The sequence below is a fragment of the Fukomys damarensis genome, unplaced genomic scaffold (genome assembly GCF_012274545.1).
Source record: "Fukomys damarensis isolate Sample0158 unplaced genomic scaffold, DMR_v1.0_HiC HiC_scaffold_26, whole genome shotgun sequence".
Taxonomy (NCBI): Eukaryota; Metazoa; Chordata; class Mammalia; order Rodentia; family Bathyergidae; genus Fukomys; species Fukomys damarensis.
Genome location: NW_022900938.1, coordinates 7,753,092 through 7,765,437, shown reverse-complemented (window position 1 = coordinate 7,765,437; position 12,346 = coordinate 7,753,092). Strand labels below are relative to the sequence as shown.

The 12,346-nt window shown below is 40.9% G+C and overlaps 1 protein-coding gene across 4 annotated transcripts in view; it reads right to left on the bottom strand.

Annotated features, from left to right (window-relative positions):
• Window positions 1-12,346, bottom strand: part of Stat4 (signal transducer and activator of transcription 4) — a 79,704-nt gene that overhangs the window by 19,268 nt on the left and 48,090 nt on the right. For 2 of the 4 annotated variants that reach the window (XM_010636872.2, XM_010636873.3), the window contains 9 exons: window positions 12,076-12,168; window positions 8,980-9,058; window positions 7,749-7,834; window positions 6,051-6,202; window positions 4,141-4,299; window positions 3,367-3,459; window positions 925-984; window positions 504-521; window positions 320-413 (listed from right to left, as the gene is read on the bottom strand). In XM_010636872.2, coding sequence (XP_010635174.1) covers window positions 320-413; window positions 504-521; window positions 925-984; window positions 3,367-3,459; window positions 4,141-4,299; window positions 6,051-6,202; window positions 7,749-7,834; window positions 8,980-9,058; window positions 12,076-12,168 — 834 coding nt within the window. The remainder of the gene's footprint in view (window positions 1-319; window positions 414-503; window positions 522-924; window positions 985-3,366; window positions 3,460-4,140; window positions 4,300-6,050; window positions 6,203-7,748; window positions 7,835-8,979; window positions 9,059-12,075; window positions 12,169-12,346) is intronic. The other 2 variants (XM_033756331.1, XM_033756332.1) reach the window with 2 other exon arrangements.

Below are 12,346 nucleotides of genomic sequence, written 5' to 3'. Positions count from 1 at the left end.
TGTTTTTTTGTTTTTTTGTTTTTTTGTTTTTGGTCCTGGGGATTGAACTCAGGACCTTCCTCTTGCAAAGCAGGTGGTGCAACCACTGAGCTAAAGCCCCAGTTCTCACCACCACTGTTAAGAACTCAGAGTGTGTGAGTCCTTTATAGCATTTTAATTCTTTAGCTATAGTATATTTCACTTCTCAATATGATCCTTCATCTCATTTAGGAAATGTCTAACAAAACTGCCCATAATTATAAGGCCTATTAGTAAAGATGTGTTCAATTTGGGGTGAGAAGAAAAAAAAAAGCCTGTGTAATTGTACTGTTGAACTTACCAAATGTCTGAATTCTACAGAGAGACTTCCATTGGAGGATTCTTCAAGGGACATGGCTTTGACATGTGTTCCACAGAGGACAAATCTTCGATTGCTAGAGAAGAGATCTTAGTCATTTACCTGGCCTCAAGTACAATATATTTATAAGAACAGCAAAAATAATTCTACAGTATAAACATCTTACCTTAGAGTTGAAACATTCCTGTAAAACCAAGAAAATTCTTTAAAATCATCTGTTTATTAGATCTAGAAAAACTTTCTAGACTACTTTACAGGATCTTATATAACAGATTTTTGTTTTAAGGCTTTGTAATACAATTTTAAAAATTAAATCTTCAGGGCTGGGGATTTATCTCAGTGTTGCCGCACCTGCCTCGCAAGAGCAAGGTCCTAAGTTTGATCCCTGGCACCGGGGAGGGGGGGATGATTAAATCTTCATCAGTTTCTGTCAAATATTTGAACTTCAACATCAAATAATTGAAGTATATTGATTTATAAAGTTAGAGAAGTAATTTTAAAAGTGTAAAGTTATTGTATAAAATAAGGGTAATTCATTAAAAAATATCTTATGTTGTCACATTTTTAAATGAAATTAGAAAACTTACTTATCAATTGATGCTTTAACCTTCACCTGATAGTTTAGTTCTGGCAATTTTATTAGTAGTCTGAAAAGAGATATCAATAAAGAATCAAAGATAAAAATTAAAAGCGTTAAAAGCCTTTTTATTTTTAAAGAATTAAATATATGTATAGTATATACACATAAATAAAATTTATATTATCTCTTGCTATATGTTAATTTTTTTTGTGTGTGTGTGGTACTGGGGATCAAACTCAGGACCTTGCGCTTGCCAGGCAGGCACTGTGCCACTGAGCTAAATCCCTGGCCCTATGTTAACGTGTTTTAAAATATATACTTCCTCTTTAGCCAATGCAGACATCAGACCCTCAATATCATTACAAACATTTGAGAATTTGCCCATTGCTGCAGTCCTGTGTATTGGATAATACACGGGCCAGGTCACAAAAACAGGTATCTGTTTGGCTATGCGGGTCAATGGTATAGATTCAAGAAAAATTCTTTGCAAGGTTATTAATGTGGGTTCTATTTAATCATCATATTCCAAAACACTATTTGTAAACTTAGCAAAAGTAAATGTTTCGATGAAAACTGTTCTATAGTGAAAATATTGAGAAAGACCAGGTGCCTCTGAAATGAATATGGAAAATCCCAATTCAGATACACTCTTAATCTCTAAACACACTGTAAACAAAAATGTTTGTAACTAAAAAAGAACTAACTTTGAACAAATAGTATATAATGACCTCCTTCTAGAAACCAAATGCAGCCTCTGGGACCTGGGAAATGCTATGGCAGAGAGTCAGGAAGAGAGAAATGTAGAATCAGCTACACAGGAAAGGAAGGAGTCCAGCCAAGCAGCGGGAATATAGGAAACATAGTGATAAATCCTCAACATTAGAGAAACCAAATCATGGGTCACAGACAGCCCAGACAGAAGGGTGGGTGCAAAACAGCAAAGGTTCCTGAAATGTCCTGTACAGAGCACAAGACTGGCTTCAAGGTTTGGAGAATGTTAGGTGCAGAGTCACTGAAAGCGAGTGTGGTTGGATATTTTCCCCTCCACTTTCCTCTCCTGCTTAGGAAGGGTGATCTCATTTACTGTGGGATGATGCTTGTGACTGACAATGGGATGCCTGCGATGGTAGAGAGGGGTGCAGGGCAAACCTCTGTGGTTAGTAAAGGACCGTCTATTGGGACAGCAGGGAGCAGGGTTCGGAGGAAGAGGAGGAGCCCAGCTGCCCTTGGAAGGGGACAAGGTGCCCACACCTGGGACTACTGGTCTACCTCATTTCCGCCAGCATGCACGGTGCCTGTCCAGGGGCCGCTTCCATGCAGAAGCCTTTGCTCAGCCTTCTCTCCTCCGCTTTTCCCAGAAAGCACTGTGGGTGACTCTGTCATCTCTGGCAGTGCCTCAAGGAACAGGAGCATGGCCACCCCAGCTCTACTGGGAGAGAGCCCCTTTGTTATTATAGTCTTCAGAGTGACAGAGAGTCACGGGATGGGGAATGAACTTGTGAGAAGAATGAAATTTTAAGAACCTGGCCTCTAGCCTTTTGGGTTTTGGTTCTCAGGTGTTGGAGTTGAGAAGAGGGTGAGGTTTAATTAGGGCTTTCAAATGCAAATTGAGGACAAGTGCCTTCCCTTTAAGATAGAGTTCTAAGGCCCATGGGTGCTCAGAGACTATTCTAGGACCCTAAACTGTTCTCTCCCAGGGCTTCACCACTTATTTGTTAGTCTGCAGTCTGCGCTTCCCAGAAGTGACCTAGAGACTAGGAACTCCAAGCTTTAGGGCTTGGAGTTAAGAGATAAGATAAAAATCTTTGACAGTGAGAACAAAAAGTCATTGTTGTGTGATTGGGGCAAACTAAATTTTGATTGCTCATCCTAACGGAAAAGATCAAATACACAGTTAAAGCAGAGCAAAAGAACACAAAAGCCATGAGTCTTTAGATCAGGTACACAGTATGGCTAGACTGGTAATTGCAGTGTTCAGAGTTTTTGTGGAAAATACGATAAGCCAGTTACTAGGTAATTGCAGAGGGAAAATGGGCCACTACGTTTTCTGGATAGGAAAATCAAAGCCTTCCGCAATGTGTCCCCCATCTGCCTTTTCCATTCTGCCTCATGACAGACACAGGAAGTCATTATTTCTGTAGCTCCCTCTCTCACCATTTTCCTCCCCCTTCTAGTCTCTTGGGTCCTCTTCAGAGTTAACCTTCTCACAGTTAATCCCACTGTGCCTGATGTTAGGATTTGACGCTTTCACCTGAATGTGCCTTGTGTCACATTTTCCTGCTCTTGACAGACAAGGCGGTCTCATGTTAACATTTCTGGGAGTTTACAGATGTTCTGTGCTCCAGAAAGATGAGTTGAATGTGAGGCACCGGAAGGGAAACTGGCCTCCTCACCACCAAGCAGTGGCGACAGCTCAAAAACATGGAACAAGAGAAGGCCTTCTACTTGCCTGAGCTTCACCGTGAACTGAATGAGGGTTTTCAGTATCATTGGCCTCTGAGGGTGGGTTGGCATACACGGCTGTCGCTCAACCACAAACGAGCTAGATGGAAAGGAAATCAAGCTGTCATCTGAAAGCACTGTAAATATCGACAGGCTGAAAACCACAGCGGAACAGGATGCTATCCTCAAGTCCAAGTTTTCTACACCTAGAAGACGGTCAAATGCCCATTAAACTCAAATGTCCAGTAGCTACAAACAAGTAATGATCAGGAGAGAGGAAAATGCCTGAGGACTGTCCTTAAGTAATAGTGGTAGTTATTATACCTGAGTCATCACGAGGGGTCATTTTTATCATATTAAAGGACAGAGTTAACATTATGTCATTTGGGCTAATAGGATTTCTGGTACATATTAATATCTTTATTCTTACTGAGCTTATAAACTCAAAAATAATCTCCTCCTTTCATTTCTTAGATATATATTTAAGAAGAAACCCTTGAAATCTCTTCTAAAATGTTAAAACCAAGCTGTAGGTGGGTGATGTGGCTTAGTTCATGGAAAACTGAGTCAGCCGGTGGCAGAAGTATTAATGAACAAGTAGCGAAAGTAGAGATGTGGTTTCTAGAACTTTCTAGGGTCTCAATTCACCTCTTCCTGGGCTCAGTATTCAAACTCTCCTGCCACTTCTTCACCTGTGTCCCCAAACCTCAGGCAGGGTGTCCTTGCGGCTCCATAGAACTGAGGATGTCATATAGCTTTATACTGATAAGACTTCACTTACTTCTTGAAAAGGTTGTAGATCAAGAAGGTGACTCTTTCTAGCAGGTGCGTTCTTTGCATGGGGATGGGGTCACCATCATATGTCATTTTGGTAGATTGCTCCTCCAGTTTCTCCAACTGCCTTCTGAGTTGGAAAAGACTTTCTGCCAATAGGGTAAAGCTATTGAACAGCAAATGATAGTTTTTCCATTTAATAATTGAGCATTTAAACAAATGACCAAATTTCACAAATGTGAAATTATTAAACAATCATCAAATGGAGTCCATTGCAATTAAAGTTAGTGAGAATTCTTTGTTTTATAATCCATTTCTTCTTGAATATGCATCACATGTTAAAGGATTTCGGTGTTTTCTAATTTATTTTTCAATCAAAGACATCATTTACAAAATTCTGTCAATATCTAGAGCCAAATTCCTCACCATGAGGTATTTTAGGAATATAGCACTCACAGGCAAAGCAAGAACAATCTAAAACTGTAAAACATATGCATGGCATGAATAAGACAATGTGTAAGAATACTGAAGAATCTCTACCCACACACATCCTAGCCCTAAGTATTAGTTAAAAATGTCAATGGTTTCGGCCAGAGGAACAGAGACAAGTAAGAAAGACTGAAACGGACAAGAAACACATCATCAGATGTGAAAAGTCCAGCTGGCTCCAAACCACATCTTTCTTCTGAAAGTATTGTGATAAAAGGTTGTGGAAAAGGTTCTCTAGTTCCTGCTAGGTTTTTTTTTTTTTTTTTTTTTTTTTTTTTTTTTTTTTTTTTTTTTTTTTTTTTTTTTTTTTTTTTTTTTTTTTTTAAATAAGTACTATTTTCTAACATTCTTTATTGCTCCCCTTTGTTATTTTCCAAGAGAGTAGAGTGGGCTAGAGAATTAAAGTGCCTCCGCAGTGAAAATCACTATGTTTTAAAATGAGCCCTCCCTTACTTTTCTTGAGAAGCAGAGCTCTCAGTGAGAGGGTCCCCAGTCCCTGGTACTCCTGTTCTTTTCATCTATACCCGTAGGAAGCAACTGTGAACTGTATCTGAACAGTTTTGTTTCTCATTGTATTTTTAAATCTTTTTTTCAGTCAAATAGTTTTATTTTATGTTCATGCTGTGGAAGAACATTACTAACATTCTTATCCGATGCTGAAAAGGATAATACCTACGTTTACCTGCTTGTGTGCACGCAGAGATGGAGATACCACCTTGTAACAACCATTTGAGATTTTTGGAAACTCGTTTTATAACTAACATACCCAAATTGTGTATATTTGCAGTGTGTGACATGGTATGTTGACATATTAAACATCGGAGGACGGCTAACTCAAAGCAAATGATGTTTGTTACCTCACATACTTACTGTATTGGTCAGAATACTTACACTCTACTTATTTTCCACTAATAATGTATTATTAGCTACAGTCCTAATATACAACAGATCCCTTGAATTTATTCCTCTCTTCTAAATGAAATTTGGCATCTTTTGACCAACACCCTTAACAACATAAATGTCTGTGTTGAAAACACAAAGCTGATGTTTAACTCTGGTTAAACACTAACGTCAAGGGGCACATGTATAAAGGTGAGATACCTATTTTCAAGATTTTGAAGCTAGTTTTTATTATATCCTTAAAGAAAATGTATTGCTGCTTTCCAAAATCCATTTAAGAGTTTTAGATTGATGTTCTGCATGGGAAAATTAAGCAATTCTCATGCATCCTGCAGACACACCATCCTCCTGCCCCAAGAAGTGGAAAAGATGGACATTCTTACAAATCCATCTTTACGTTCTACTGTGGGGTTTCAGCTGCTCATAGCCTTCAGTAAGCTAAGTGGAAACCTGTATTCTCTGGCGGAGAGACACTGAAGTTTGTACTTCCTGTGATTTTCATGAGAAACTCGAGTCAATTCGCCTTACCAGTTCTGAAGCTGGTCAAGCCCATTGTGGAGCGGACCCCCGATGCAGGCTATCTGCTGCCGCCGTTTCCAGTCCTGCAGCTCCTCCAGCAGCATGCTGCTCGTCAGCAAGTCCGTCTCATTCACTATCTGTGCCATCTTACCCAGGGCCTCCTAGAAACAAAGATACCACCCAAGAGGTCTTCATAAGAAACAACCAGAATCGAACTTAGAAGACAACCGGACCTGGAGGATAAAAGCTGGCTTAAAAGTCTGACCAAACATTCCTCCAGGAGGTAGCTTCTGGGAACCACAGCAAATTAAATGATTACAGTTAGGTCGAGTCATCAGGAGAGAAGAATGAGCCCCGCCTGACACTCTCATGTGCTTCAGTGTATATAAGTTAAACTGGCGACTTCGGGGACAGCACTGAATGTTGGAGTCACATAACTACACATTTAGCTGGGCCTGGAGGTACATGTCTGTAGTTTCAACTACCTGGGGAGCTGAGGCAGGAGGAGAGCAAGTTTGAGGCCATCCTGGGAAATTTAGTGAAATCCTGCCTTGAAATAAAAAAATAACCAGGGTTGGGGATGCAATACAGCACTCCCTGAGCTCAATCCCCAGTACACACACACACACACACACACCATGTATTTGCCTCTTTGCAGGATGTCTAAAAGTGTTTATTTTTATAAATATGATTATTCACGAATTTGAAAGTATATAGATTAAACTGTGAGCCTCTCCGTGCTAATCAGGTCTTTATTACGGTTTGGAGAAGCATAACTTGCAAAGGCCTGTGTTTCTGTCCTGGCTTTGCCACAAGCCATATGAATTTAGGCAGAACATTTAACCTTGCTGGAATGAAGTCTTCTCATCTATACAATCAGGTGAATGAATTGAGTGGTTTTGAAGGTTCTTTCCCCAAAATTTTATTTCTAAAGTAGAATAACATGGCATGCAGAAAGCGTATAGCATAGGTTTATTATGCATAGAAGCTTTAAATTTTACCTGCATGCTTACAAACTTATGTATAACTCTCTCAGTTTACAGTTTTCCATGTTTAATGTTCATACAAATTCCTCAACAAAAAAGATGGAGCTGAACTTTTAAAATGAACTATTGATCATCAGTTACTGGTTAAATATCAATTGTGTTTCTTTTCAAAGAGAAGTAGAAAATGGAAATAAACCTATTTCCCTTCATGAAAAAATAACCCGAGCCAGATAAAAAGTTCTTCTTCCCTTTGGCGAGTTTAGACCGAATATGTTCAGTTGCCAGTGAACTAATATGAAATCCAGAGAACTATTTAACACAGTATCATTTCTCAGAGTAAGAACTAGAACACTTATTTCCAATAAAGTTTTAGCAGCCATCAAGTAATTTTTTAATTACACACATATGCAGGAACCTATTTGAGCAAATGAAGCAAAACCACTGAAACAGGTATGTCTGAAAGAGTGAAAAAAGCTGAGTACATTTCCAACCTGAAATTAGTGATAGCTACAGTAGGAAGGCCCGTGTGCCAGTCACCAGGCTTTCAGAAGCGCTGCTTTGAATCGGGCAATCCACACGCACTGCTGCTAGGAACATCACCTGGTACTCATTCAGTGTAAATGGAACTGATAAAATCTAAGAGCATGATTATTTTCAGCCGGACTAACTTTAAGAAAAAGAGAAAAATAGGCAAATGGCCAAATTAAGATTTGTGACTTACCTTTCTCTTGAAGTCCAGGCTGTTGAGCATTTCTTGCAGTGTCAAAACCTCCTGACTCATTAGGGCACTGTTCTTGTCTCCCTGATCTGCGAAGAAGAGACATCGGGTTTGGGGCTCTCTACTCCTGAGAGCTCAGCGGGTCTCAGTCTGCCATCCTATACCAGCCCAGAGAAGAGCAGGAATCTGGGCTGTAAGAGACTGAATGAGGCCACTAGAGTTGAGCCTGGGAGCTGAGTTCAAGGATATGCTCATTGTGCCAGGCAGAATTACATCTGAGCCTGAAGAAGACGACCTCTGTCTTACAAACCTTGAGGCTGGTCACTCATTCTTCACTCAATGTCCACTTTTTGGCGGAGGAGGGAGGAGAGTCAGAAGTTTTTATGACAGACTGCATTAAAGATAAGCTTGGTGGTTTGGTATAAATAAGGAAGGAAGGGGACCTTCCTTTGTGCCTAGAATTAAATCATCTTTGACTCTTTCTGAGATCTATTTTAAAATAAATGAGTTAGTAACTGCCTGCTAGAGTTAGTTTTATCTACTTGGTCTAGGAACTAATAAAGGCTAAATGTTTTACTTTATTTTTTGTCTTTTGCTGTGCATAGTGGGCTACACTCCCAATAAAACTAGAAGTGACAGAGTGGCAGTTAACAAAAACATCTAATACAAAACAAAAGCAATTTATTCTCTTCAGTGGGGATGTACTATAAACAAACATCATATTTTTAATTTGAACAATGCATTTTTTATATATAGCAAGTGACTGTTTATGTCAGCCAATTAAGTCCATAAACGTGGGCTTGAGGTGCTAATCTGACTTGTGTCACTGTGAAAATCAGGTTCCAGAGCAACACTGTGGCTAATTTCTCCACAAAATGGCACTAATGTCCAGAAACTCATTCCTGCTTGTAATAATTCACAATTTCACTAACTTTTAGACCCCAGAGATGATAAAATCTTGCTTATGTAGCTTTTTATTAATTGAAAACTTCATTAGCTAATGCTTTCCAGTGTTCACTATAACTTATTTTCTTGTTAACAAAGAGAGAGATTGAAAAGGAAGAGGCAAACACAAAGAGATAGATACTCCATGTCTACATCCTCTTTTCCTTTTTTTTTTCTAAAGACTTACCTAAGGAAGTAGAACAAATTTGCTTATCAACTCTCAGTAAAATTAAACCTCAATGCTGCCTTCACGTCCCTATGTAGAGTTATAGACAAAACAAAAACTTACCCATTGTCTGAATTGTTTTATATCTGTAGTCAAATTCGTCTTGCAGGTCCTCTAAGTATTTGGTGTCATGTTCCGTCATCTTTACATACACAAAAAAAATACGCTCACTCAAAAGGAACTAGAAATAACATCGCAGATATTTAAAAGTAACAGGTAGGTGCTCCCAGCCTCCAGCAGCACCTGAAGACCAGAATGAACCTACTTTTCTGCAGAGCTAATTCACAAAAACACTGAATAATGCTGGAAGGCCTGGGTTGGACTTGCTCTTCCAACTTTTTTTTTTCCTGCTTGTTTGGAAATCCTTTGGCATCTTATCTCTCATTTCTCAGTTATTTCAAGTGATGTCACACCTTTTTTTTCAAGCTGGAGAAAATGAGTGCTTTTGCCCTTTTACAGCTCTGAGGTAGCTCCATTTAACTCAGTGCTCAGCGATCACCTTCACTGAAATCTCCATTCAGACAGGCTGCCTTTACTTTTTCCAAACCCGACGACGCTTTCCTGCTCTGGCAGGACAGTTAAATGTCAAGATCTGGGGGAAAGGCTTTTCATATAATCTCTCACTGAGTCTGGCTCTCCTCGCGCAGGACAAGAGGCAGAGGTTGAAGATGTGAAAGGACTCCCCTGGCGGAGGGGAGGAGTTTGGGGGAAGGTTGGTTGGTCTGAGGCTGAGCCTCTACCCCTACCCAAAGTGGGACCAAATGCTCCTTAGATTCCAGACTGCATACTTCTCCCTTTTCATAGAAAGTTGAAATTTCCACTGCCTAGCCATTCCAACAGGTCCTAAGAAACCCTCAGCAGATCTTTCTCCACACATTCCGTATTTTGAGTCAGACTCTCAATTGGTGTCCGACTCTGTGACTTCTGCAGAAGCTGTATGAACTGGAGTAGTGAGTCAGTTTCTTTGTCTGGAAAGTGGGGTGGAGCAGGTGGGCGGAGGAGGAAGAGGAGCACACACCGCTCAAACAGTGTCTGGCGCCAGGTCTACGCTTCCTAGGCATCACCAGGATTCCTCTTTTCTTCCCTGTTTGTATCTCGCTCTCTGAAATGACTTTCACAAGGAAGCAGCTACTGACTATGCACTGTATCGTCTGTGTAATAACAGCAGCGATGAGTTCTTTAGAAACCTTTGCCACGCCTAAACCTTGCACATGCTATGCTTTCCACAACCCGCAAAGTGAATTATTTCCACGTGAGGATGTCGAGGCGTGGCCACATGGTTAGCAAATACTCCAGCTGGGATTCAAGTCCAGTCTAGTCTAGCTTCAAGATCTACACTCTTCCTTTTCACTGTACTTTACTATGCTTGCAGCATTTCAGGTTAATGGTAAATTTCTGAAAAGCCAAGACTGTGGCTATCTCCAGGCTCCTAAAACTCATGCCCGAGACATGACAAATGAAAGCACGATAAATATAAGGCAGAGATGTACTGGGGTGCCCTTTCTGATGGCAACATCAATTAAAAGCTGAAAACAGCACTGCACAGTATCTTCTAATGAAAAGTACATCAAAATGAATGTAAGTATATTAAACTATAACTAGAAAAAAATCAACGCTAAAGTAATTACAAAGCTTTCACATACTGTTCTCAGTGGCTGCCACTGTGGAAACACCAGCAATGGCCTGTAAAGCCCTCTCCATGGCCTGAGCCGCTGGCAGGAGCGCCCATCCCTCACCTTTCTCAGAGGCAGGTTAGGCACAAGTGGGGTCCTGCGTGGAAGGCACTGGTGTGGTCAGTGGGGCACCAAACTTCCTGGAATCAAGACCCAGGATGGGCAGCAAGTGGTGGGATCTGCCCAGGGAGTATTCTCTGGAGAGGAAGCAGGACAAGGGAAGCGATGTGCTTGGTCTTGCTCCCACAAAGAAGCTGGGAGTAAGATGCACATCACAGAGTTAACCCTGACTGGAGGCAGGGTCTGGCCTTTCCTCCCAGCCTGGTCACTCGGGTCACTGCCTGAGGGCAGCCTGAGGCGACTCCATGACTCCACCGAATCCTTGGCAGCCAGCACTCAGGGCAGATGGGGAGGAGGCAGAGGCCTGGGAAGGGATTTGGTTTGGGACCCAAAAGGTGCTCTTCTCAGGGTTTCAGAAGGAATTCAAGCAGGAGAGGCCGGGGTAGCTGGGTGGAACAGTGCTGGTTTAGTGTGTGCATGGCTCTCAGTCCCATCCCCAGCACCACAGATAGAGAGAGATAGATAGATAGAGAGAGAGAGAGAGAGAGAAGTTGTGCTGGATGCAAACCCATGTATGCCTGACTAATGTGGTCACTATCTGCACCATAATATGTGGCCCATCTTCTGCACGCACACAGTGGTAAAGTCAGAGAGCCATGCTTTGACACTATAATGCACCGAGGCATTTTGCCCTAAGTCTGTCTTGAGAAGCTGACTTCCCCTTGCACCACGTGAGCAGAGACTTTTGCACGCCTGTTCCACTTGTTTTGGAAGATTCCTTAATCAGAAGTCTGAAAGCAAATGTTTGGAAATACTGTCCTTTAAACTCAGTATGCTACTCAGACAATGCATGGGGCAGCTTATGGGTAAATATCTGTACTTTATTTAGTTTTATGGAATTATTATTTTTATAAAACACAAAATGAACACTATGTAAGTTTTAGAAAGGGAAATAAGCTTTCTATTTTATGTACCACATGGTGGAGAGTAAGAAATCTTTTCTAGATCAATGAAATTGATAAATCTCTATCCAGACTGACCAGGGGGAAGAAAGGAAAACAGATCTACCAGCATCAAAAGGTGATATCGTTATAGATTCCTCAGATATTCAAAGGAAAATAAAGGAATATTATGAGCAACTTTATGCCAATAAAGGACTAATTAGAATGGTCACATTTCTTGAAAAACACAAATTATCCAAGTTCATTCATGAAGAAATAGATATCCTGATAGCTTTTATTTTTGTCACAGAAATTCAAATTGGAGTTAAAAAGCTTCCCACAAAGAAACCCTCTCCATATAAACAGGCTGCATGAGAGAGACGTATCGCATTAGCAAACGTCCCACAGTTTCTGAGAACACACGCTTGGCGCCTGGGGAGAACGGTGCACAGTTCACCGTGTGGGGAAAGCACGAGGCCACTCACCTGCACGCTGTTTTTAATGGCGGCCACTTTGTGCTCCACGTTCCTCTGTCTTTCTGAAACCGAAGAACTCTGTAAGGATTTCTCCAGGGGTCCCTGGAAAAAGGGTCTTGACATTTCACTGATGCTGATAAAACAGATTCATGATGAATGCAACATATGCAGCAACATTCGGAACTGAGATTGCGATCAACATGATATAAAACATTAAACCGCCATTAAAAATCACGCCCTACGAGCCGAGGGTGGCACAGTGTGTGCTGAGCATGGGTGA